The 24716-nt window shown below is 44.0% G+C and overlaps 1 protein-coding gene across 1 annotated transcript in view; it reads left to right on the plus strand.

The window, feature by feature from the left end:
* Positions 1-24716, plus strand: part of LOC126175603 (uncharacterized) — a 343839-nt gene that overhangs the window by 45774 nt on the left and 273349 nt on the right. The window contains exon 2 of the mRNA XM_049922480.1: positions 6003-6082. Coding sequence (XP_049778437.1) covers positions 6014-6082 — 69 coding nt within the window. The 5' untranslated portion in view covers positions 6003-6013. The remainder of the gene's footprint in view (positions 1-6002; positions 6083-24716) is intronic.

The raw sequence follows: 24716 nt of genomic DNA on the forward strand, positions 1-24716 counted from the left end.
GAGCTACCGTTATGTGTCGCGACTCTATACGTTCGTACGGAACAAAGGCTGAATCTGTCATTAAAACTTGTATAATACTTGAAAAACTTTTTTCGTGTATTCTTCAGATTAAAATGAAATGTAACGAGTTGAATTTTCTATCTAGTTTTCTGATACTGATAATGGGATGTTCTGGCTTTATGTTTTATGTTCTAATAGTGCAAAGAACAGGTGAATACATTTCTGCATTACAGTTTTAGTAGGTCATAGCTTGAGTAGGATGTACGCACATAGAAACTTGTTAAGAAATCTCAAAGGAATTTTTTTTTGCGTGCTCTTCCAAGTAAACAGTTTAGTCTAGTTGAAATCGCATGGCTCATCGATTTCAGCTCAATAGTTGTGTCGACGGAACTATCGGTGGAAACTGGATGGGGACGTGGGGAGCAAAATGGAGACGGATATAGGCGAAGAGCTGATAAGAGTGTGGTTTGGAGACCGGAATTATCATGCGAGATTTGTGAGTATTCGGAGACATAAAACAAGATGTAGCTGCACTAGTGGTTGATTTTGGGGGCAATAGTATTGGAAACACTGCATGAGGTAGGTTAGGAGCGAGAGTAAACAAAGACGGGAGAAAGTGAAATGGAGATAGTTCTGACGGTGTGTGGCGGCGGTATTCAGGTGAAATATCGAACAGGAAGCTAGTGCGATTTTTTGAAGGATATGGAATCTTTTTAAGTGTGGGAGAGTTTGAAGAACTAATTTGACGCTACTTGTTTTCCAGTTTTACGTCAATAGTTTGGATGGTGATAAGAAGCTTTGTCATGCATTTATAGGAATAGGTGGAATGGTACAGGTTGAAAATTTGAGTCACAGATATTTTAGGTTAGAACATTATTACATGTACTGATTTGCTATGAAATGGGGACAAATGTAGGGATTTTTATAATCGTGGATGAGATGGCCGTTGTAGATTAGCCAGTCGTGTCCTTCTGCCATCATTCTCTATTTCGGGATTATGGTCAGCCTAATGGTCTCGCTGTCGACTGTGAGTCAAATTGTTACTTTCTTGACTTTCCTAATCGCTATTTATTTAAGAGTAACGTATTTTGCCTACGTCCGAAGCTTGTCAAGGAGGACTGATGAATAATGCTACCTACACATGTCAATCTACAGTAGTCACTGTTTTGACGACTGGCTCGGCAGTTTAACAGTCCCAGACAACGACGCATCGGTGATGTAGAGAAAACACCAGAACTAAATCAACGTTGACTGTTTCGGCAACATAGTCCACTTATCAGTACGACAATTCTTATGCAGAGTACCTGTAGATTTGCGTCTTGGTAACAGAACGGAGATGGTGTGCCATTGGCAAGCCAACCTGGTCACATACAAGAAAGTGACTTTTGCTCTGATTGGAACGGCTTCACCGTCCCAACTATGTGGACTAGCCGCCGCTGTTGTGCCCGCAATAACGCCTGTCAGCTTGCGGTAAGCGAGGTCGCCGCTGACGCCTTGAACAAACCGGTTCACCTCTTACCCGTACATCGAAGTCTCCAGTTGGCAAACTGCTTTGCTTCTTCCACATGGGCTAATAAAACGGTATACAGATTGCATCACTGTGCAGAACTTTCTACAGTAACAGTCGTTATATTACGTTTTGTGAATTTTTTTACTAATATTGCCATTACACTGCTTACGACACGTGTTACTAAGTGCAACCAGTATCTCAGAACAGCGTCAGCCTACTTTCACCTCTTACCTTAAAGATAGAATGAAGCAGTTCGTATCGGTGACAGATCAGTAGGTAAACGTCGTATCGTCAACTAGTCATGACGATTTCGTTTTCCTTTTTATTTTCTTTCGAAATACTGCAAATTAATTCAATGAGTCTCTGTGAGTATGACCGCAATATAGACTCATCTGACTCTTTCGAAGACGGGTCAGCTGTGAGTTCATTTCATAACTGCGCCTAACTTTCGATGTATGAATCATTAAATATAACAAAATGTTCACGAGGAAAGAACGTCCGAAATTTAGTAAATATCTATCCATTTTTATCCACTGGGTTATGCGCTCGCTTTTTGTCGAACATATAGTAGCTGTATTTTAATAAATAGCGGCCGTGGTGATCTAGAGGGTCGAGACTAGACTCTGTCCCGTGAAGTCCAGGGTTCAAGCCCGAAGATGGGCGGGGAATTTTTTTGTTGCAGTCCTTCTAGGACCGCCCCAGGTCCACTCAACCTACTAGAGTGCCGGTGATATTTCTCGAGGTTAAAGGTAGCAGGGACGATGGACTTTCCACCCTCCTCGTCCTAGCGCAGCAGTGAGGAAACCCTGCACTCTTCCTACAGTCAGTGCAGTAGCCCAGTCGCGGGCTGTGCACCACAGGCTTTTTTACTTTCAATAGACAGTTGTCACAGCCATAACATGAAACTTATTATTGTCATATTGTCCAGACAGGCGGGAAGTTGACGTGCAGAGAGGTGCCTCTCCTGGGTCAGCCCTTCAATCCGTGGTGCTTTGCACAGCCTTTCTATTGAAGACCTGCGGAGTAAATTCATTATAGGTTTTTGAAATATGAGCAATTAGATGACCAGGTGTTTATCATACATATGCGAGTCACTAAATAACACTGTGGAAGGAAGGAATCTTTCCCTCTGCTGTTATTTGTACCCTATTTTGAAACTACCTGCAGATTAAAATTGTGTACCAGACCGGGATTCGAACCCAGAATACCGGCCGGTGTAGCCGAGCGGTACTAGGCGCTTCAGTCTGGAACCACGCGACCGCTACGGTCGCAGGTTCGAATCCTGCCTCGGGCATGGATGTGTGTGATGTCCTTAGGTTAGTTAGGTATAATTAGTTCTAAGTTCTAGGCGACTGATGACCACAGAAGTTAAGTCGCATAGTGCTCAGAGCCATTTGCACCATTTTTTTTGAACCCAGAATGTTACTTCTCGGGGGATTAGCAACTGAGTCACCCAAATGGTTCAAATGTCTCTAGGCACCATGGGACTTAACATCTGAGGTCATCAGTCCCCTAGACTGACATCTACTTAAACCTAACTAACCTAAGGACATCAAACAGATCCATGCCCGAGGCAGGATTCGAACCTGCGACAGTAGCAGCAGCGCGTTTCCGGACTGAAGCGCCTACAACCGATCCGTCACAGCGGCCGACTGAGTCACCCAATCATAAGAGATGACCCATTACCAGCCCCATTACCCCTCCCCCAAGCTTCACAGCTTCACTTCTGCCAATACATCTCTCCTACTTTCCAAACTGCTCTGTAACTCTCCTGCTTGTTCTGCGGAACAAGCATTCCTGCAAAGCAGCGGTGAGGTGCAGGAGTTGGACAAAAATGCGAGAAATGCATGCGTGAACATAAATGCAAGTGCTAGCTCAGCATGCAGGTTACGCTGCCATATATGACCACAAAAGTCACCTGTCACTGTCTGTCCATCCCTTGTAGGCCTACTGGCAGAAGTGGAGCTATGAGGGGAACCCGTTTGTCTTTCATGAATAGCTCAGACGATAAGAAACAAAAAGTTTTAGGTTAGACTTTAGGTCTAGCATATAGTTTTAATCATCTAGAAAGTTCCGGTTTGGAAGACTCTGACATATTGTTGACAGCAATGTCAATAGAGGTGATGCTCTAGCTCAACGTGAGACGAGTGGGGAACGTAATTGTCCGTGTCTTTATCGATTGCGTAGTCCAGGTATTCATTTGAAATGGTTTAGGCAAACTACAGAAGACTGCTCAGATGTGATGTTAGCGATGATTTGGCACAGCGGTTTGTCCTCTACCTTTTATTCATTTGCATCTTTATCCACTACACACTACACAGCATACTACAAGAGTACCGTAAACGTCACACAGTATTCGGAAAGACACATGAAATATCCTATTAACACTGTTCTTTCGAGATCTGGGAAAAAGGAAGATTTGACTTTGTAGTGTAGTCAGCGTCGACGTCACCAGAAACGAACACCCAATTCGGGAATGTCATGTCGTCATCGTCCTCAGTTTTCGATGGCATGGTGAACATCAACTTACATAAATCCATACTGATAACTTTTTTATTTGTTAAACGCAACTTCTCTTCCGTAAATCCATATTCTTACCACTAATGTTATAAGTACCTGTAAAACATACAACTACAGATAGGACGAAATGTGTTCACTTTTGATTATCAGGCATTGCCTTGAAATAATAAATACAACTTTTCCTGCTAGAATTTTTATTTGTGACCTACCCTACATTTCTGTAATATCTTCGATGTCTTTACAGGTCGGAGTTAACATCTCTCAATTCACATGGAAAACATTAGTGAATTTTGTGAGGCCCGTGTGTGTGTGTGTGTGTGTGTGTGTGTGTGTGTGTGTGTGTGTGTGTGTGTGCGCGCGAGAAATGTCTGGTTTTACAGGATGTGCCACAAATACTCTTACAACATTTGCACGTGGGTTACACTATAACATTAAAAATATACAAACTTAAGGCTCAAAATCCTTTGACTTATTGGAAGTTTACATTCATCTTGTTTCGAGGTAAAGTCCTATAACTGAAGTTCATAAGCAATAACTAAAATTAATTGTCTTAGTTAATTTACAGCAACTTTGTTGGGTGAATGAAAATCCTCGTGGTACATTTTAGGCTAGAGACTAGCAGGTGTCGGCCCCCGGTAGCTGAGTGCTCAGTGCGACAGACTGCCAATCCTAAGGGCCCGGGTTCGATTCCCGGCTGGGTCGGAGATTTTCTCCTCTTAGGGTCTGGGTGTTGTGTTGTCCTAATCAACATCATCACTTCATGCCCATCGACGCGCAAGTCGTCGAAGTTGCGTCAAATAGAAAGACTTGCACCCGGCGAACGGTCTACCCGACGGGAGGCCCTAGTCACACGACATTTACATTTACTAGCAGGTGTCCTCCTCTAGCTGCCTCAGTGACATGGCAAATATCGCATCTAGAACAATATGATTGAGATATGCTTGAGCTGCATCACGCGTAAACCACATGCTTCCCCTTATTTGCAAATGCACGTCCTGTAATAAGTCTGAAAAAGTGTTCTGCATAAAGTCCTTGTAACCAGCACTTAAAAGACGTGCTTGGAGAACATGTGGATCTATCAGTCACCTGTAATTCTAGCCCACACATAGTTTGAAACAAAAACGCGGCTGAAATTCCAAGGGGTGAGAACATGGGTGTAAATGTTTATGATTATTAAATAAACAGAAGAAAGATTCTACATCTACATTTACATGTCTACTCCGCAATTAACACTTAAGTGCCTGGCAGAGGGTTCATCGAATCGCTTTTAGACAATTTCTCTACTGATCCATTCTCGAAGAGCGCATGGGTAATAAGAATTTCTCCATGCGAGCTCTAATTTCGATTGGGTTTGATCTGGGTGTAACGTCCCGTCGGCAATTATATTACTGCAGATGGAGTGGAACCTTGAACAACCTAACGAAAGCGAGCAATATCGAAGTGCACAAGGGGCATCGGGGCAATTAAATCCTTGCCTCCCAAATGAAAGGCAATTTATGATTATGCGTCCCTCGCATACATACGTTAAGATGGGAGGTCCAGTTGGTGCTATTTTTTTCCTTCCATACTTATTCATGAGTATACTACGCGTAGCAAGTAAACATTACAATCACCCAAGGAAAAAAGATATACACTTCACCCTTCATGCCCGCCCGACCCTCCCCCCCCCCCCCCCCTGCCTTCCTCCCCTCTTTTGGAGCTGCACCTGGTCGGTGGTTTTGAATACGTGGTTTACAAACGGCTAAATCTCTGCTGCTTACTTCTCCTTTTTAATTTTTACGTGTTTCATAAGTTCAAGGGTCACAAACCACTGTGCTTTGTTGCTGTCATAATACAGTGTCATGTTGTATATGGCCTCTCTGGTATTGTAAGTTTTATTCGCTGTTACAAAAACCGCAGGTTTGTTTGTCCACTGATTTGCTTTCGTCCATTACGACGAGAAAATGAACTTTCTTGTGCATTCTTGTTGCAGAGGCAGTCGCCATGAAGCGGACTGCCGTCTTGGTTCTGGCCCTACTAGCAGTGGCCGCGCATGCACAGAGATCGTCATCGGTGAGTACTGCTCAATGTTCATCATATCCATACTTCAGATTGTTTTTGCGCAGGACATAGCTATCAGTGGAGGTCGACTGGCGCCATCTGTAATGTATGAGAACTTGCCTGAATTAAGAGCCACTAGCTCGTTGGCTAACTGAAACAGAGCCAGTGAAATGTAAAAGTACTTTATTTTTCTTTTCGGTGCAGTGCGCACTTATGACCACTGCACTACGTTCTAACAGCCTGCTTATAGTTGCGGACACTATGAATTCATACATCTGGCCTGCAGGTTGTGTCAGTAGCTCGTTAACTGCCAAGAACGAGACTGACTTTCATTCTGCGCGGTTTTTGAAGCTACGTTATCATTATCCGCTTCATCAAACAGCTGTGTCGAAAGTTTGTAGCAGATTAAATACGTGAGCCCAACTCGAGATCAACTCCTTGTGTTAGGAAGTTTTATTATAATGTTTACTCACTGCAGATTGAAAGTATAATTCTGTACATTGCATAGATGATGATAAATCGTTGTCTGCCGTATACCATCTCTCACAGGTGATAACGCAAGAGACTGCGCAAGAGCCTCTGTGAAGTGTGGGAAGTTCTGGCAGACTGAAGCTTTGGGGGAGCCGTTAATCGTGCTCCGCTGGCATAGTTGGCAAGAATCTTGCCAGCATGGCGTAGTGATCCAAGTTCGAATACGCACACGTTTTTGGCTTCAGGACTGTTATTTACGGAGTGCTTTAAAGAAGAAATTTCCATCGTGAAACAATTGCATCGTATGCTAAAAATAACTAATTGCCTTTTATTATCGAACTAGCTTTCTTCCAGTGGCTTCGTCCAGGTGTACAAGTGTCATATATATTTCACAAACATTTCTACATTTAACATATTTCAGACATATTTTTCCACATGTTTCGTAGGTATCTGAAGTCGATGTTGTCGTTGATAAACTGTTTCTGTTTCTTCAAAATAGTTTCACTTTTTTTCTTTCCACTGAATCTCATCGAGAGACTTAAGTTTCGTTTGAGACATACTGCTGACAGTACCTGATTGTCATTTCGAAAAAAAAAGGACTGTTGTTGTCAACGGTCTCCTTCTCTGATGTTTTACACCATGCGACGCTAGAGAGGAGGGGAAATGTTTTACTCGTAGTGGTATTGAGCCGTTTCGCATTACCTTTGACCTGGAGACACGCTGACAAGATTATTGGCTAGCTGCTACGTTTATTCTCGTAATCTGATTGACGCACAGAAGAAGAGAGGTAAGATACATACTGCGCTTAAAGCATATTCCAAGTCATCTGAATACAGAGAAAAAATCAACAGGTCGTTTCCAAATAATTTTGACTTTTCCATCTCTAGGGGCAGTAGGGGTATCTTACTCCCACCGTACTTCTATACAAATAATGAGTGTTGAGTGTACCAAATTTGGTTGGAACTGCTGCATGCGTTCTCGAGTTATGATTTTATGTCGCACTTTTTCACTTCCACGCTCAGCCAGTGGGATGCTGATACGAGTGTTAAGTTTGGTAAGTCTTGCTTCAAGCGTTACACTGTTGATACATCATTTTGTTTGCAACACTCCTCCCTCCCCCCAGGGCTGAAATGGCATCAGGACTATCGCCAGCGAGCCTAGCGATCAAACTCGGTACTAATACCGGTCTTTATCGGATATTTTTATACTCGTATATTTGTTGCTGCTTCTCACTCTAATCCCACCCTTAGAGGTGGTAGAGGTATGTTTATTGGTTGAAATGGCTCTGAGCACTATGGGACTTAACTTCTGTGGTCATCAGTCCCCTAGAACTTAGAACTAACCTAAGGACAACACACACATCGATGCCCGAGGCAGGATTCGAACCTGCGACCGTAGCGGTCGCGCGGTTCCAGACTGTAGCACCTAGAACCGCTCGGCCACACCGGCCGGCTGTATGTTTATTCCTACAGCATTTTTATGAGTCATGTATATAGAAAATTTGATTAAAATTGCTCCAGGCGTTGCTGAATTATGCTTCTATATCATGCCTTTCTCAGCTCCATTCCACCCTACGTGAGATGTAGGTGATTCTTATCCTCACAGTACTTCTTTCCAGATAGATATAAGTACTTTTAGATCATCGTCGGGTGACCTGAGCACTCCGTCTTCAGGCCACGAGTGGCCTACCGGGACCATCCGACCGCCGTGTCATCCTCAGAGGAGGATGCGGATAGGAGGGGCATGTGGTCAGCACACCGCTCTCCCGGTCGTTATGATGGTATTCTTGACCGAAGCCGCTACTATTCGGTCGAGTAGCTCCTCAATTGGCTTCACGAGGCTGAGTGCACCCCAAAAAATGGCAACAGCGCATGGCAGCTGGAGAGGCACCCATCCAAGTGCCGGCCACGCCCAGCAGCGCTTAACTTCGGTGATCTCACGGGAACCGGAGTATCCATTGCGGCAAGGCCGTTGTCTCAGGTCACCTGAGGTGGTTCATAATAGACGACTACTACTGGACCAGAATGGACTTTGTTAGCTTTTCAGCTTAAATATTTTCGACTATACCTATAGCTGAATACTACTCGAGCTGCTACCGAAAGGGACGTCGAACGCATAAAAAGAAGGGTAGCACAAATGGAGACAGGGTTGTTTAGAAAATCGGTCGAGTGTCACAGAAAAATATTTTCCATCTAGACCTTGCCTACTTATATGGGATTTAGAGTGGCGTCCCGTGTTCTGCTGTGAAGCTTTTCAGCGAGTTGCGGAGTGATATAAAGCAAAAAATTGAGATACCTATAAATTAAAGAGACATGAGACATTCCTATCTGACTATTCAGATCGAAGATTGAAAATTCCTTTTAACTATGGGCCAAGAAGATAATGCTCATTGCAAAGAAATCTCTTCTTTTATGGTACACAGATAATGTTATTCTATAGTAAATATCACTGCACATGTTACCATAATAACAGCAGTAGTAAGAGATCAGGGGCATCACTGTCATGAAAGCTAGCGAATTTAATATTTATTTTACTATGTTAAATTCAGGTTTGTTAAGCACAAATGACTTACACTAGCTAAAATATAGTTAATTACTAATGTACTTCCTAACATCTACCACATTTGATTAATATTTTCTTTGGTCTTACCACATCCTCAAAGTTATTCCTCTCAAAGAGGTGCGCGAAACATATAAACATTCGCGCATATCACGCCTGCAATGATTATCATGATAGTAATAATAAGACCTCGAAGTGGTATTAAAGAGTTATCCCTATACTCCGTCCATCAATAGAAGGGAAAGAAACTTCAGTGTACAGAACAATAAAAAATACCTCTCGCTACGGAAGTTTCTGTGATTTGCATATACGAGGGTTGGAGCTTAAATAGTGGCGACTATTTATTCACAACCGATACATAAGAGTTACATGTTTGCACCTGTTACTGTGCTTCAAAATAGTCACCAGCGTTGTGTAGAACCCGTTGCCAGCGATGTGGAAGACGTAGTATACCGTTAGCAGAACCTGTTTCTGTTGATGGTGCGAATGGAGCGGTCTACTGCCTGTCGAATCTCTGGAACAGTTCTGAAGCGAATGCCACGAGGTGGTTCCCTCATCTTCGGAATCAAATCAAAGTCACAAGGACTTAAGTCCGGGGAGTATGGTGAATGGTTCAGTACTGACCAGTCCCATCGACCGAACAGAGCAGCCACAGCTTGCGCTGTATGCGCCCGCGCATTGTCGTGCAAAATGATGGGTGGGTTGCGCAGAAACTGTCGCGGCTTCTTTCGGAAAGCTGGTCGCAGGTGATTCTCCAAAAACGAACAGTAATACTGTGCATTGGCGGTCTGCCGCGGAGGAAAGTAATGCGTTAGGATAACACCATCACAGTCGTACACGAGAATCACCATAACTTTCTCCATATTGGGCCTCTGACGCACTTTCAACTTCCGCGGCGATCCATAATGACACCATTCGTTGGATTGGCGTTTCAGTTTTGGCTCGTAATATGTGGCCCATGTCTCATCCAGTGTTACGCTATGGCGTAAGAAAGCCTCTCCTTCGCTCCCATAGCGCTCCAAGTGCGTCTGAGCAGCGTAGTAACGCATCCACTTCTGCATTTCTGTCGAGTCATGCGGAACTCATCGTGATGCAATTTTTCGCATGCCTAGGCGTTCCTTGAGGATGCGAAGCACAGTCGTATGCGCTAACCCGGTTTCGTGGGCTCACGAATCGTATGGCGTCGATCACTGTCCACTAACGCGGCAACAGCATGCACTACTTCTTCAGAGACGCTAGGACGACCTGCCCGACGCATGTCTGCCAAAGTTTGACGACCTTCTGTGAAGGCTTTTACCTAACGTGCCACTGTTCTGTACGGCAATGCCGATTCCCCACACGCCTCTTGAAGACCTTGATGACACTGTCGTGCTGTACGACCTTTGACACATTCAATCTTGATCCAACTCCGTTGTTCCTGTTTCGAAAGCATAATGACGCCGTTACGTTAGACCGCTCGCTCACAAGTTACTGTGTTTCCCTCGACTGTGCGCACGCCGGTGACGTGGGATGGGCATTTACTCGGAGGTAAGGTAGATATGTCAACAACGTGTGCCATCAGCGACAATAGTAGATTCCATTGCATAGTGTCTCCACAGCAGTGTTGCCACTATTTAAGTTCCAACATACGTAGTAAGTATCAGATATTCTGAAATAGCTGGTTGCAATTTTTTGTATCCATTTCTATGATGCTAGCACATTAGTAGTACAGTCACATTAGGAATCTGATAACGCAACTAATGAGGAGGTACTGAATAGAATTGGGGAGAAAAGAAATTTGTGGCACAACCTGACTAGAAGAAGTTATCGGTTGGTGGGACAGATTCTGAGACATCAAGGAGTCACCAATTTAATACTGGAGGGAAAGAGGGGGGAGGGGGGGGGGCAAAAATTGTAGGTGGAGACCAAGAAATGAATAAAGTAAGCAGTTTCAGGAGGACGTATGTTACAATAGTTGCTCGAAGATGAAGAGGCTAGCACGGGATAGAGTTGCATGGAGAGCTGCAACAATCCATTTTCGGACTGAAGACCCTAACGACAACAACAGGAATCTCATTATTACGTTCATTTCTACTAAAAGTACTTGCTCGGAATAAATATACTTACGCACAAAATACTTATACGCCATAATAGAGAACTTTATAAGATTAAATGTAACAAATTTGTTGGTATATTTGCTAAGTTGACGAATAATGTTACATCAATAATCGTCACATTTCTTGCACTAGAAAACAAGTTCTTGCCAGATCAGCAGTGAAGTGTTTCATAGCATTTATCTAACGAAAGACGATGTGTGAAAACCAGGAAATTAAAAGATCTCGAAGCGAATATGTACTGAGTTTTTGTAAGTGAAGTGGATGTGTGCCCTCTAACCTATGACTATATGAAAGAAAAAGCAGATTTTGGCACGGCAGACGAGTAACAGCAGGTAACATTTCATCCACGTACAAATTATAGTGTGAACGGTTTCGAATCTATAGTATCACATGTCGAAACAAAACCGTGTTATTGTATTAAAAAAATCCACCGGAGGGATCTTTAATATATAAGACGAAAACGTCTGGAACGTAAATAAGTATTACATTCCAATAAGAACGACATTTGAATTTACAAAATAAACAGATTAAATTTGTTGGATAAGGCAAAAGTAATGCTTTACATCTGGCAGAAGAGAGCAGTAATGTTAGAAGGGACGGGCTGTTGTGCACGCGATGCAAGCTGCACTGGCCACGCCGTGGTGCGTCGGCTCCGATGTCGAAGTTACGTGATGGGCGAGAGTCGACTTGAAACCATGCACTACACCACTTTCACTTCCGGCGAGATGGTTCAGCGTTACGAGGTATGTAGCTTACTGTGCTCAGAGCGAGCAACAGCCGAAGCATTCGTCTCGACTTTCAGGATGTAAGTCACTTGTCATCACTCCGGCGGTACTTGGTTCTCCACACTACCACTGTCAATGTCGTGAACCTTGAAAAATGTTACGTCATTACGATGTTTACAGAGTGGTTCACGGTGGTGATTATTCCAAAAAACGACGAAAATCAGAAACTTACGCAAGGAATATACGTAATCCCAAGAACTAGAGCGAAGGTGTTAACAAGAACGATGTAACATGACAGTAACCTGGGTGATTTCCGTGTGCTTTGCAGTCGACTGATATTTCCAGTGTTCTATTTCTCGAGGTACTTTGGTTCAAATGGCTCTGAGCACTATGGGACTTAACTTCTGAGGTCATCAGCCCCCTAGAACTTAGAACTACTTAAACCTAACTAACCTAAGGACATCACACACATCCATGCCCGAAGCAGGATTCGAACCTGCGACCGTAGCGGCCGCGCGCTTCCAGACTGTAGCGCCTAGAACCGCTCGGCCACACCGGCCGGCGATTCAGTTGGGAAGGGTGTTATAAACCCGTTGTATTCTCACCTGCGGCAGGGTGGCTCGTAGCTGTTGTAACTGGTCCTTGGTACCCTGGACACGAGGACTGGGGCTATTCTGGATACTGGCAGTGGTACAGAAATGACATCCGAGTTGGTCCAACACTCCTGTATGGGTGACAGATCTGAGGATCGTGCTGGCCACGGGAGTACCTCAGCATCATATAGAAAGTTCGTAGAGCCACGTGACAAGTGTGGACGAGCATTGTGCTGTTGAAAAATGGCTCCAAAATACCATCGAATGAGAGGTAACGAATGAGGACACGGGACGAGCGTCTCGCACCGCTGTGCCCTCAGACTTCCCTCACTAAATACTACCAACTGTGACTTGAAGGATGGCTCCCCACACCATTAGGCCGCAAGTAACATCGCTGTGTTTCACTAAAACACTGCAAGAATGCGACCTCTCTTCATATTGCCACAAGGGCAGTGCAGAACTTCGATTCATCGGTAAACACAATGCGACGCAGTTCATCATCAGTCCATGCTTCTCGGTCACTACACTGCTCCACATGCAGTCGTCTGTGTAATTTTTTGAGGCTTGGGACGGTGTTTCCCGAGTCCTGCTCCTGCTAGTTTCCTACCAATGTTGCAGGATGACGAAGATTGTTGTGGGTAGTCTAGACGTGTTCGACCGGAATCTTGATGACGAATATGTCTGCCCTCACGTTCCCATGGAGTCCAACATCGGGCCAGTGTCACATACGAATGTCCCACGGGTCTAGATACGGCAGGATTCGATCAGCCGGCCAAAAGGAGACGCACAATGAGGTGCCTTTCAAATTCTGTCAATTGCTGAGAACGCTGTCTTACACGAGTACCCGGCATCTTCACAGTGATCACTCAACATCTGACGCTCTTCACACTCTTATATACTCTACCAGGCCTGGTTCAAATGGCTCTGAGCACTATGGGACTTAACTTCTGAGGTCATCAGTCCCCTAGAACTTAGAACTACTTAAACCTAACTAACCTAAGGACATCACACACATCCATGCCCGAGGCAGGATTCGAACTTGCGACCGTAGCGGTCGCGCTGTTCCAGACTGTAGCGCCTAGAACCGCTCGGCCACTCCGGCCGGCACCAGGCCTGGTATCAACACTAAACACGAACAGCAGTAATGCATTCTGGTGGCCATACCACCTGGCACAAAGAATCCCAACTCCATTCATTAACATACCTACCGGTGATGTTTTCGTGTACGAAGTTGCCTTGACATCCGAGCATGTCTTCAGGTTGGTTCAAATGGTTCAAATGGCTCTAAGCACTATGGCACTTAACATCTGAGGTCATCAGTACCCTAGACTTAGAACTACTTAAACCTAACTAACCTAAGGACATCACACACATCTACGCCCGAGGCAGGATTCGAACCTGCGACCGTAGCAGCAGCGCAGTTCCTGACTGAAGTGGCTAGAACTGCTCGGCCACAACGACCGGCTCTTCAGGTTTCTTCACTTTTTTGTCAGGCCGTATATGTTAATTTTCAACACATTTCTTATCTTCAGAAAGTCTTTTCTTGTTATTGCCAGTTTGAATTTTATATCCCTTGCACTTCCACCATCGTCATTTTTTTCCTGCAAAAGGAAGACAACGCCTGTGAAGTTTGGAAAGTAGGTGAGAGGTACTGGCGGAGGTAGAGATGTGAGGGTTGGATAGCTGACTTATTAAGAGCATTTCCAATGAGAGGCAAGGTTCTGGATTCGAATCCGACTCCGGCACACACTTTTAATCTACCAGGAAGTTTCAAAACAGCGCACACTCCACTGCGTAGTGAGAGGATCAGTTGACTGTCTGCTCTAGAAGTACACGAAGGGTGTAGGTAATGAATAGCAAGGATTACATTTTCTTCAACGTAGCACTGCAACTCTTTACGTAAGATAAGAACTGACTTAGAAATCTGAAACATCTGTCGGGCGACCGTATCAGATGTTCCAGCGAGTAAAGTCCGCTGCAGTTTGCTGGGAATCAACAGAAATCAGTGGTGACGGACTCTGATGTCCAATGCAAGCACGCCTTTCATCGATATTCGCCAGGCACCATTCCTCGCTTTCCTATCCGATTACGCTATCACTTGCTGACTCCCTCCCAAGTAGACTCACTGTATCTCGACACTGGCTCCATTTTGCGTCTCGAATACGTTTAAGTCAAATTGCTTGCAGTCAATAGCAAATTTAGTATGTACAGCAGCCATGTATCGTGCGTAAAATAGAGTGATTTTAAAGTCGTATAACAGATAAAAAAGGCAGTAAACGAAACCAAACACAGGTGTGAGAAGGAAAAAAAAATTTCAAGAGGAGAAACAAAAATCTGAACTTTTAGCGATGAAACTGTGGTTCTGCCGGAGACAACAAAGGTCTTGAAACATCAGCTGAACAGAATGAAACTCTCTTGAAAAGACATTGTAATTAAACATCAGTAGAAAAAAAGTAAACCAATGTAGTAGAATTAAATCAGGTGGTACTAAGATTTGGATTGGATTGTGTGGGGGAGGAGACCAGACAGCGAGGTCATCAGTCTCATCGGATTAGGGAAGGACGGGGAAGGAAGCCGGCCGTGCCCTTTCAAAGGAACCATTCCGGCATTTGTCTGGAGCGATTTGGGGAAATCACGGAAAACCTAAATCAGGATGGGCGGACGCGGCATTGAACCGTCGTCCTCCCGAATGCGAGTCCAGTGTGCGGTACTAAGAGAATTAGATTAGAAAATGAGATAGTGATATTAGTTCGAGGGTTTTACTTCTTGGGAAGCAAAATAACTAGCGATAGATGAAGTCAAGAGAGTACAAAATACAGACTTCGAATCGCAAGCAAAACTATTCTACAGAAGAGAAATATGTTAAAGCCTAAAATAAATTTAAGTGTTATGAACACTTTTCACAGTTTCTTCTGTAGCCGTAATACGGAAGTGAAATGTGGGTGGTAAGCGGTACAGACAAGAAATGAATCGTGGTGCTACAGATTGTTGCAGAAAATTAGCTCCCTAGATCGGATAACTAGGGAAGAAGTACTTAGTCGAGTCAGAAACGAAAGAAATTTTTAACGCAATCAAGTAAAAGAAGAGATAGGTTGATAGGACACATCCTGAGGTATCAAGGACTAGTTTGGTAATAGAGGAAGATCTAAAGGGATTAAAATTGTAGACGGAGAGCAAGGCTTGATTACAGTCAAGTCGGTTCAAGTGGATGTAGGTTGCAGAAGTTATACAGGGATGAAGAGACTTACACAGGATAAACTGGCGTGGAAAGCTGCATCAAATCAGTTTTCGCACTGAACACCACAACAACATATAATGATTTCAAACAAGAACCTAATAACATCTTCGACGATACAAATGAAGTACGTAAGTAGTCGTATAAAGCCAGAAAAAGCGGGAGACTGACATTAAACTAGGAGCAGCGTTCAAATCAACTCAGATTCATACTTTCCGAGCGTTCCATAAATAAATGATGTGATTGTCATTACGACTCCTCTGATAGAACACTGCAATGGCAGAAAAGTTGTAAGAATAGTATCAATCACGCAGATACGTTGTGCTAACAATGAGTAAAACGTGAATTTCAGTGAATGTGTAGTGCTGCTAAAGTCTTGAGGAATTCAGTTTTTATAATTCTAGAAGAAACAAATTTCTTAGAGCTGTATATGTAAATGTAAGCGTTTGCCAGAAAGCGTAACTATAAATGAACATACGCGTTGATCAGCTAGGCAAATAAAGTGTCTCTCCTCTAAAAACGTTCGCAAACGGATACAGTAGATTATATGTGATAAGCAAAAAAAGTTTATAAATAGAGTGTAATTTAGGCAATTGGCAACGCATCAGGAAACAAAAAACGAAACATTAAAGAGTATCTCAGTTGGTTTCGAAAGATACTCTCTAGTTACACTATTTTAAAATTTTTGAATTCACAAAAATTTTCCTGCCGTACATATTTTTCTCTGTACTTGACAATGGCGTAACAGCCGAAAAACGATTCGTGAAATAATAAATATGGCAGAATATTATACCACTGCCGTGTGTTTTTACATTCATGATGTATAAAATGTCCTACCAAGAACCAAGGGAACAATCAATAATGCAAATGTTTACTATGAATTCGTGTTTACTGAAATATTCTACATCCTAGAGGATCTCCTCTTTCTGGATCTATTGGAACGACAAGTACATCTAATCTAATCATGTGTCGAGGCGGGAAGAATGACTGCTTGGATGTCAGTTTGCACGATATAATTAGTCGAATCGTGCCCTAGAAATTCCTACTGGCGTGATACGCAGGGAGTTGTATTATATTCCCGTGTCCATCAAGTAAAGCTAGTTCAAGAAACTTTCGAAATAGGCTTTCCCAGGATAGTTTGCGTGTATGTTGAAGTGTCTGCCAGTTCCGTTTCTTCGGCATCTCCGCGACTCTCGACAATGAGCCAGACATAGTTGTGACCATTCATGCTGCTCTTTTATGTATGTAGTGAGTTAGGGTAATTTTTACCTGTCAGAGTATCCTTGTACCACTTACTATTTTTGCTTCAAATGGCTGGTGTTCCACGTACTGCCATTATTTTAGTCTAAATGTACAAGAGGTAATAAAACTGTTACTTTAAAAAAAATAAGTAGGTAGAATATCAGCCATTTGAAAGACAAATAGTAAGTGGTAAGAAGATGCCCTGTCGGGTAAAAAATTATCCTGATTGACTGTACGTTCAATACCCCCTTTTAGTCCTGTTTGGCACGTTTCCACATTCTTTATCTATTTTCTAGAATTAGTCGTACGAGTGTTCTGTAAGCACTCTCCTTTCCAACGACACTGTATTTCTTCGAACTGATGACCCTAACAAAAACACATCCCGATATTCATTTTCTGTAGTTTCCCTAAATCGCTTTACTTACGGACCAGGACGATTTCTTGGAAAACGAAACGACTGATTTTTTACCCTAATGCGAGCCTTGACTTGTTTAATAACACCGTCACTGACAGGACGTTAGAGCATAGTCATCCTTCATTTTTTTCTGATTTCGTTGTGGTTAGCTGGCGACATACAGGAAGCGGCCGCGGTGAGGGCGACGTACTTGCCTCCGGGGTGGCTAGTGGGCCCTAGGGAAGCAGCTGCGAGTTGCAGCGTGCCTTTCTCTTCCGGCCCGGCTGTGTTCCGCGTGCTGCTGCCGGGTACGAAACCCGTCCCCCGGCGCCGCGCCGGGCTAACGTTCTGCACGCTCCGCGCCCGCAGAGGAAAGCGAGAGGGGCACACGCCCGCCGCCGCCATCTGTCATGACTAGTACCTGCGTCTCAGCACGTCGCTAACTGCATCTCAGCACATATATCACGTGCTTTTGGTTCTGCTCGTCAGTCCAACTAGGAAGTTAAAGTGCTAAGGCATAAATACCTTCACTTTATAAATGAATTCATTTAATTCTCTCGTATTTAGGTCCAAAGTCTCAAAGTCAGAATCATTTTGTAGCGTTTTCACTCCGCAGGGGAGTGTGCGCTGAACTGAAACTTCCTGGCAGATTACAACAGAGTTCTAAGCCGAGGCTCAAACCAGGGACCTTCACCTTTTGCAGGTTGATGTTCCATTGGCTTAGGTATGCCAATACTACTGCTTACAGCCCGCATCTCGTGGTCGTGCGGTAGCGTTCTCGCTTCCCACGCCCGGGTTCCCGGGTTCGATTCCCGGCGGGGTTAGGGATTTTCTCTGCCTCGTGATAAGTTCTAGGGGACTGATGACCATGGATGTTAAGTCCCATAGTGCTCAGAGCCATTTGAACCATTTTTGAACTACTGCTTACACCCTCGCCGCACAACCCTACTTCCACCGGTACTTGATCTCGTACCTTCCAAACCTCTCAGTTCTCCCGCATACCTGGCCCCAGTGGGACTACAGACTAGCACTCATCGAAGAAAGAATATTGCGGAGACATAGCCAATGCCCCAGGTTCGGTACACAGTTTTAATCTGCAAGGAAATTTCAAAAACATTTTGTCAACCACGGGTTCAATAATTTATTAGAACTCATTAAATTACGAAAATGTGGGTGTTGTTGTTGTGGTCTTCAGTCCTGAGACTGGTTTGATGCAGCTCTCCATGCTACTCTATCCTGTGCAAGCTTCTTCATCACCCAGTACCTACTGCAACCTACATCCTTCTGAATCTGCTTAGTGTATTCATCTCTTGGTCTCCCTCTTCGATTTTTACCCTCCACGCTGCCCTCCAATACTAAATTGGAGATCCCTCGATGTCTCAGAACATGTCCTACCAACCGATCCATTCTTCTAGTCAAGTTTGTGCCATAAACTCCTCTTCTCCCCAATTCTATTCAATACCTCCTCATTAGTTATGTGATCTACCCATCTAATCTTCAACATTCTTCTGTAGCACCACATTTCGAAAGCTTCTATTCTCTTCTTGTCTAAACTATTTATCGTCCACGTTTCACTACCATACATGGCTACACTCCATACAAAAACTTTCAGAAACGACTTCCTTACATTTAGATCTATACTCGATGTTAACAAATTTTTCTTCTTCAGAAACACTTTCCTTGCCATTGCCAGTCTACATTTTATATCCTCTTTACTTCGACCATCATCAGTTATTTTGCTCCCCAAATAGCAAAACTCCTTTACTACTTTCAGTGTCACATTTCCTAATCTAATTCCCTCAACATCACCCGACTTAATTCGACTATTATGGAAGGAAGGGGAAGGAAAATCGGCTGTAACTGTTTCAAGGAAACCACCCGGTATTTGCTTCAAGTGATTTAGGGAAATCACGGAAAACCTAGAGCTGGATGAGTGGATGTGGTATTTGAATCGTTGTCCTCCCGAATGTGAATCCTTTGTGCTAAACACTCCACCACCTCTCTCGATACACCAATAGCAAAAGAACAATAAAAAACGTGGCCAATAACTTGCATCAGAAAAAGAAGCGGAATTCTATCTGTTGGAAAGATAGTGACCAGTGTATTCCGGAATATGAAAGAGATTGTTTTCGTTACCTTGCAAGGAGGAAAACAACAGCTGAAGCATCCTATGCGAGAGTTCTGGACTAGATAGCCTAAAAAATACACGAAAATTATCCTCAGCTGCAAACGAATATATCAGGACGCTGTAGCCGCCCACCATATTGCATTTGCACAGTGGACTGTGAAATAATCGGTAAAGAAGGAAATGCAAGCGTTTGAGACATGGTGTTATAGAAGGGTGCTGAAAAATTAGTGGACTGATGAGAAATGGAGGAGTTCTCTGCAGTATCAATGAGGAAAGGTATATTTAGAAATCATTTACTAGAAGAAGCGACAGGTTGATAGGACAGTGCAACAGACGGAGCCATAGAGGGCAAAACTTGTGGGGGAAGACACAGGCACGACTACATCCAACAAATAATCGGAGATGCTACTCTGAGATGTAAAGGTCGACACAGTGGTCCAAGGTGTGGCTGGCAGCATCAAAGCATTTAGCAGACATGACCAAAATCTGTTCTACTTTGGCAGTGAGAGAACTTGGGTATTTAAAGTACGAACTGCTGGACCCTGGACTTTAGTTTTGGCACCCTCTAACTGCTACTTCTTCCCACATCAAAAAAATTGGTGAGTATAAAAAGTTTCCCGTTTAGTGATGAGGTTTTGGCAGCCAACGATTGGTGCTTTACAGGCCGTCTCGAATCGCATTTCAAGGACAAGTCCACACCCTGCAAACACGTAGAACAAATTTCGGTGACGTTAAAAGAAGGACTACGTCGAAAAAATATGTGCAATTATTTTTACTTAAAAATACAATCGTTCATGGTCATAGCGAGAAATTCTTACCTAGCCTTGTGCCATGATATCGATGTCAGCCTCTGAAGATTGTCGGATAAATTTTTACATGCGTTCGATTGGAATGACAGAGTTCTATGAACTTAGATATTATCTCTTACTACTGTCCGACTGTTAATGTAGTGAAGTCGAGCAGTGCTACATCTGTTGGAGTGATGACTCACGTCTGGGGGTAGCAGAGTACCAGGCGGGGTCTGTTCCATCGCCGCGTTGTTCCTCAGCGTGGCTTCATTCCGACAGCGGTCTATCGATCGCGGATCGCACGTCGAGGCATTCCCAGCACGCGGCAGGCGCCAGACCAACCACGCGTGTGATGCAAGCGCGACGTCCCTCAATTATGCTACACTGCTGATTTAAATTCAGTACATCGTTTTGTTCTTTTGAACAATAGGTTGAAACTGAAGAGGATAAAGAAAAAAAGGAATGCACCATGAAATACAGGGTGAACACGAACTTCACCGACGAAATTTCTAAGGTTTTTCGTAACTGTGCAATATTATGCGATACTGCTAAAACAACAATTTACGTAATTTACAATTTACACAGTTTACGTAACTGAAGAACCTCCCCAAAGGCGTACCCTGGGCAACATCCGAAGTTACAATGAAACGAATACGCCTAGCTGCATATAGGCGTTGATCTAAGTCAACAGGGACAGTTGAAAATGTGTGCCCCGACCGAGACTCGAACCCGGGACCTCCTGCTTACATGGCAGACGCTCTATCCATTTCCCTTTCTTAATCTCATTTTGTTCGCTTTCGTTCGTTGCATCTGTTCGGGGCGGACGGCGTAAGACACCCGTTCGTCGTTGATCGGTTAACTCAGTTGTTTTTTTTTTTTATTAGAGAGGGCAACTACCCTTCTGACCGAACACGCTGAGCTACCGTGCCGGCATTTTGTTTTTTTTTTTTTTTTGTTCTGTATTGTTCGTTGAATTTGTTCGGGGCGGACGTCCGATGACATCCGTTTAGGTTCTTCGTTAATCCGTTCACTAAGTATTTTACTACAGAGAGTTGCTAATCCTTTGACCAAACACGCTGAGCTACCGTGCCGGCGAGTGCCCCGACCGGGACTCGAACCCGGCATCTCCTGCTTGCTTGCCAGACGCTGTATCCAACTTTTGTTTTGTTTCTTTATTTTGTTTGGTGTTGATCGTTGCGTTTGGCCTGGGCGGACGTCACATGACATCCGTTCACGTTGATCGATGATTCCTTTACTCAATTTTTTTTTTATTACAGAGGGCCACCGCCTCTCTGACCGAACACGCTGAGCTACCGTGCCGGCATCCATCTGAGCCACCGAGGGCACAGAGAACAGTGCGACTGTAGGGACTTATCTCTGACACGCCTCCCGTTGAGACCCACATACCCCACTTTTTTACCCGCACTATATTCATAATGCCCCTGCCCATTATACTCATTACTCGCGGCTTTTTGCCTTTTCCCGTAAGAGTTAGGGCACTGTTTGTGCATCCGCACAGAAGATGGTTAAATCACCGGTGAGCCTTAACTATATCTATACACTACTGGCCATTAAAATTGCTACACCAAGAAGAAATGCAGATGATAAACGGGTATTCATTGGACAAATATATTATACTAGAACTGACATGTGATTACATTTTCACGAAATTTGGGTGCATAGATCCTGAGAAATCAGTACCCAGAACAACCACTATTGGCCGTAATAACGGCCTTGATGCGCCTGAGCATTGAGTCAAACAGAGCTTGGATGGCGTGTACAGGTACAGCTGCCCATGCAGCTTCAACACAATACCACGGTTCATCAAGAGTAGTGACTGGCGTATTGGGACGAGCCAATTGCTCGGCCACCATTGACCAGACGTTTTCAGTTGGTGAGAGATCTGGAGAATGTGCTGACCAGAGCAACAGTCGAACATTTCCTGTATCCAGAAAGGCCCGCACAGGACCTGCAACATGCGGTGCGAATGAAGGGTAGAGCCACGGGTCGTAACACATCTGAAATGTAACGTCCACTGTTCAAAGTTCCGTCAATGCGAACAAGAGGTGACCGAGACGTGTAACCAATGGCACCCCATACCATCACGCCGGGTGATACGCCAGTATGACGATGACGAATACACGCTTCCAATGTACATTCACCGCGATGTCGCCAAACACGGATGCGACCATCATGATGCTGTAAACAGAACCTGGATTCATCCGAAAAAATGACGTTTTGCCAATCGTGCACCTTGGTTCGTCATTGAGTACACCATCGCAGGCACTCCTGTCTGTGATGCAGCGTCAAGGGTAACCGCAGCCATGGTCTCCGATTTGATAGTCCATACTGATGCAAACGTCGTCGAACTGTTCGTGCAGATGGTTCTTGTCTTGCAAACGTCCCCATCTGTTGACTCAGGGATCGAGACGTGGCTGCACGATCCGTTACAGCAATGCAGATAAGATGCCTGTCATCTCGATTGCTAGTGATACGAAGGCGTTGGGATCCAGCACGGCGTTTTGTATTACCCTCCTGAATCCACCGATTCCATATTCTGCTAACAGTCATTGGATCTCGACCAACGCGAGCAGCAGTGTCGCGATACAATAAACCGCAATCGCGATAGGCTACAATCCGACCTTTATCAAAGTCGGAAACGTGATAGTACTCATTTCTCCTCCTCACAAGAGGCATCACAACAACGTTTCACCAGGCAACGCCGGTCAACTGCTGTTTGTGCATGAGAAATCGGGTGGAACCTTTCCTCATGTCAGCATGTTGTAGATGTCGCCACCGGCGCCAACCTTGTGTGAATGCTCTGAAAAGCTAATCATTTGCATATCACAGCATTTTCTTCCTGTCTGTTAAATTTCTCGTCTGTAGCACGTCATCTTCTTGTTGAAGCAATTTTAATGGCCAGTAGTGTATAAAGATGGTATCTGTTATTTCGGACATGTCCGAAAGCACAGTAATCATCATCTTGTAAACATCGGAAGTGACTGAATGTTTCCTGCCGATTCATCCTTTTAATTCCAGAAGATTGCTCCACCTCGATATCACTGAACAGTGCTAAGATCTGGTATTGGTAAATCCAGACACAATCTTGCCAAATAGGGACTTCCAAAGAACCGACACAATGTAACTGCGGAGGAGAACAGACAATGGGTGACCTGTGCCACTGTCCGTGCTGCCCTGAATCGTACAGTGATGAGGAGCTAATGAGGGCTGAAGACAGTACTGTGCTCATTCTGGGCGAGGACTCGTCATCTCTGGTAGCTCGTTACGGAGAAGCTGGATTTCGTTTGATGTCTTACCACCCTCCATGTATACTGCACTGAAAATATCTGCAAAACAGTGAAAATGAGGACGGTATGCGCTGTGTGTTTTGTTTGGTAACAAACTTGTTCCATTCACTCCTATACTTGCTATTGACGACAGTAATGCCTATTTCACTTTTAATTTTCAAGCATGCATTCAGTGCTGCTAGGTTTTCTTTTTCTAGCAGTGTCAGTTGTACGTTAACGGTGGAACACAGCAGTTTTACTGCTGAAGAGGTGCCCGAGATGCACCTCGTGTACGAATAGAATGAATGCAATGGAAGAGAGAGAAGGAGAGAGAGAGAGAGAGAGAGAGAGAACGGTGCTATGCTGAGCTTCTCCCACCGCGAATTATTAGTTTGTAACGAGCCGACGGAGACCCAGAGGTCCTTAAAACAAAGTGCAAAACAACCCTGATTAATCTCAGAAACTTTGTCGGAGTTAGGGTTCACCCTTCAGAATATTGTCAATTTTGTGCACATTATTTTCAACTTCCTTCTATAGCACCGCGCCTCAAATGCTTCAATTCTCTTCTTTTCCGGTTTCCCCACAGTCCACGATCCACTTCTGTACAATGCTGTGCTTCAATCGTATATTCTCAGAAATTTATTCCTCAAGTCCGATATTTGATACTAATAGACTTCTTTCGGCCAGGAATGCCGTCTATGCCTGTACTAGTCTGCTTTTTATGCCCTTCTTGCTTCGCATGTTATGTGATATTTTACAAGAAAAGTAGCAGAATATCTTCACGTTATCGCCCGCATCTCACGGTCTAGTGGCTAGCGTTGCTGCCTCTGCATCTTGGGGTCTCGGGTTCGATTTCCGGTTGGGGATTTTCTCCGCTTGGGGACTGGGTGTTTGTCTTATCCTCATAATTTCATCTTCATTCATGAAAGTGGCGAGATTGGACTGAGTAAAGATTAGGAATTTGTACGGGCTCTGATAACCGCGCAGTTGAACGCACCACAAACCAAACATCATCTTCTTCACATTAGCTATTTCCTGATCATCAATTTTGATGTTAAGTTTATCGCTAAATTAATTTATGCTACCCACGATTACATATTTATGTCTTCAGTTTACTCTCAATCCATT

Source organism: Schistocerca cancellata, chromosome 3 (genome assembly GCF_023864275.1).
Source record: "Schistocerca cancellata isolate TAMUIC-IGC-003103 chromosome 3, iqSchCanc2.1, whole genome shotgun sequence".
NCBI lineage: Eukaryota > Metazoa > Arthropoda > Insecta > Orthoptera > Acrididae > Schistocerca > Schistocerca cancellata.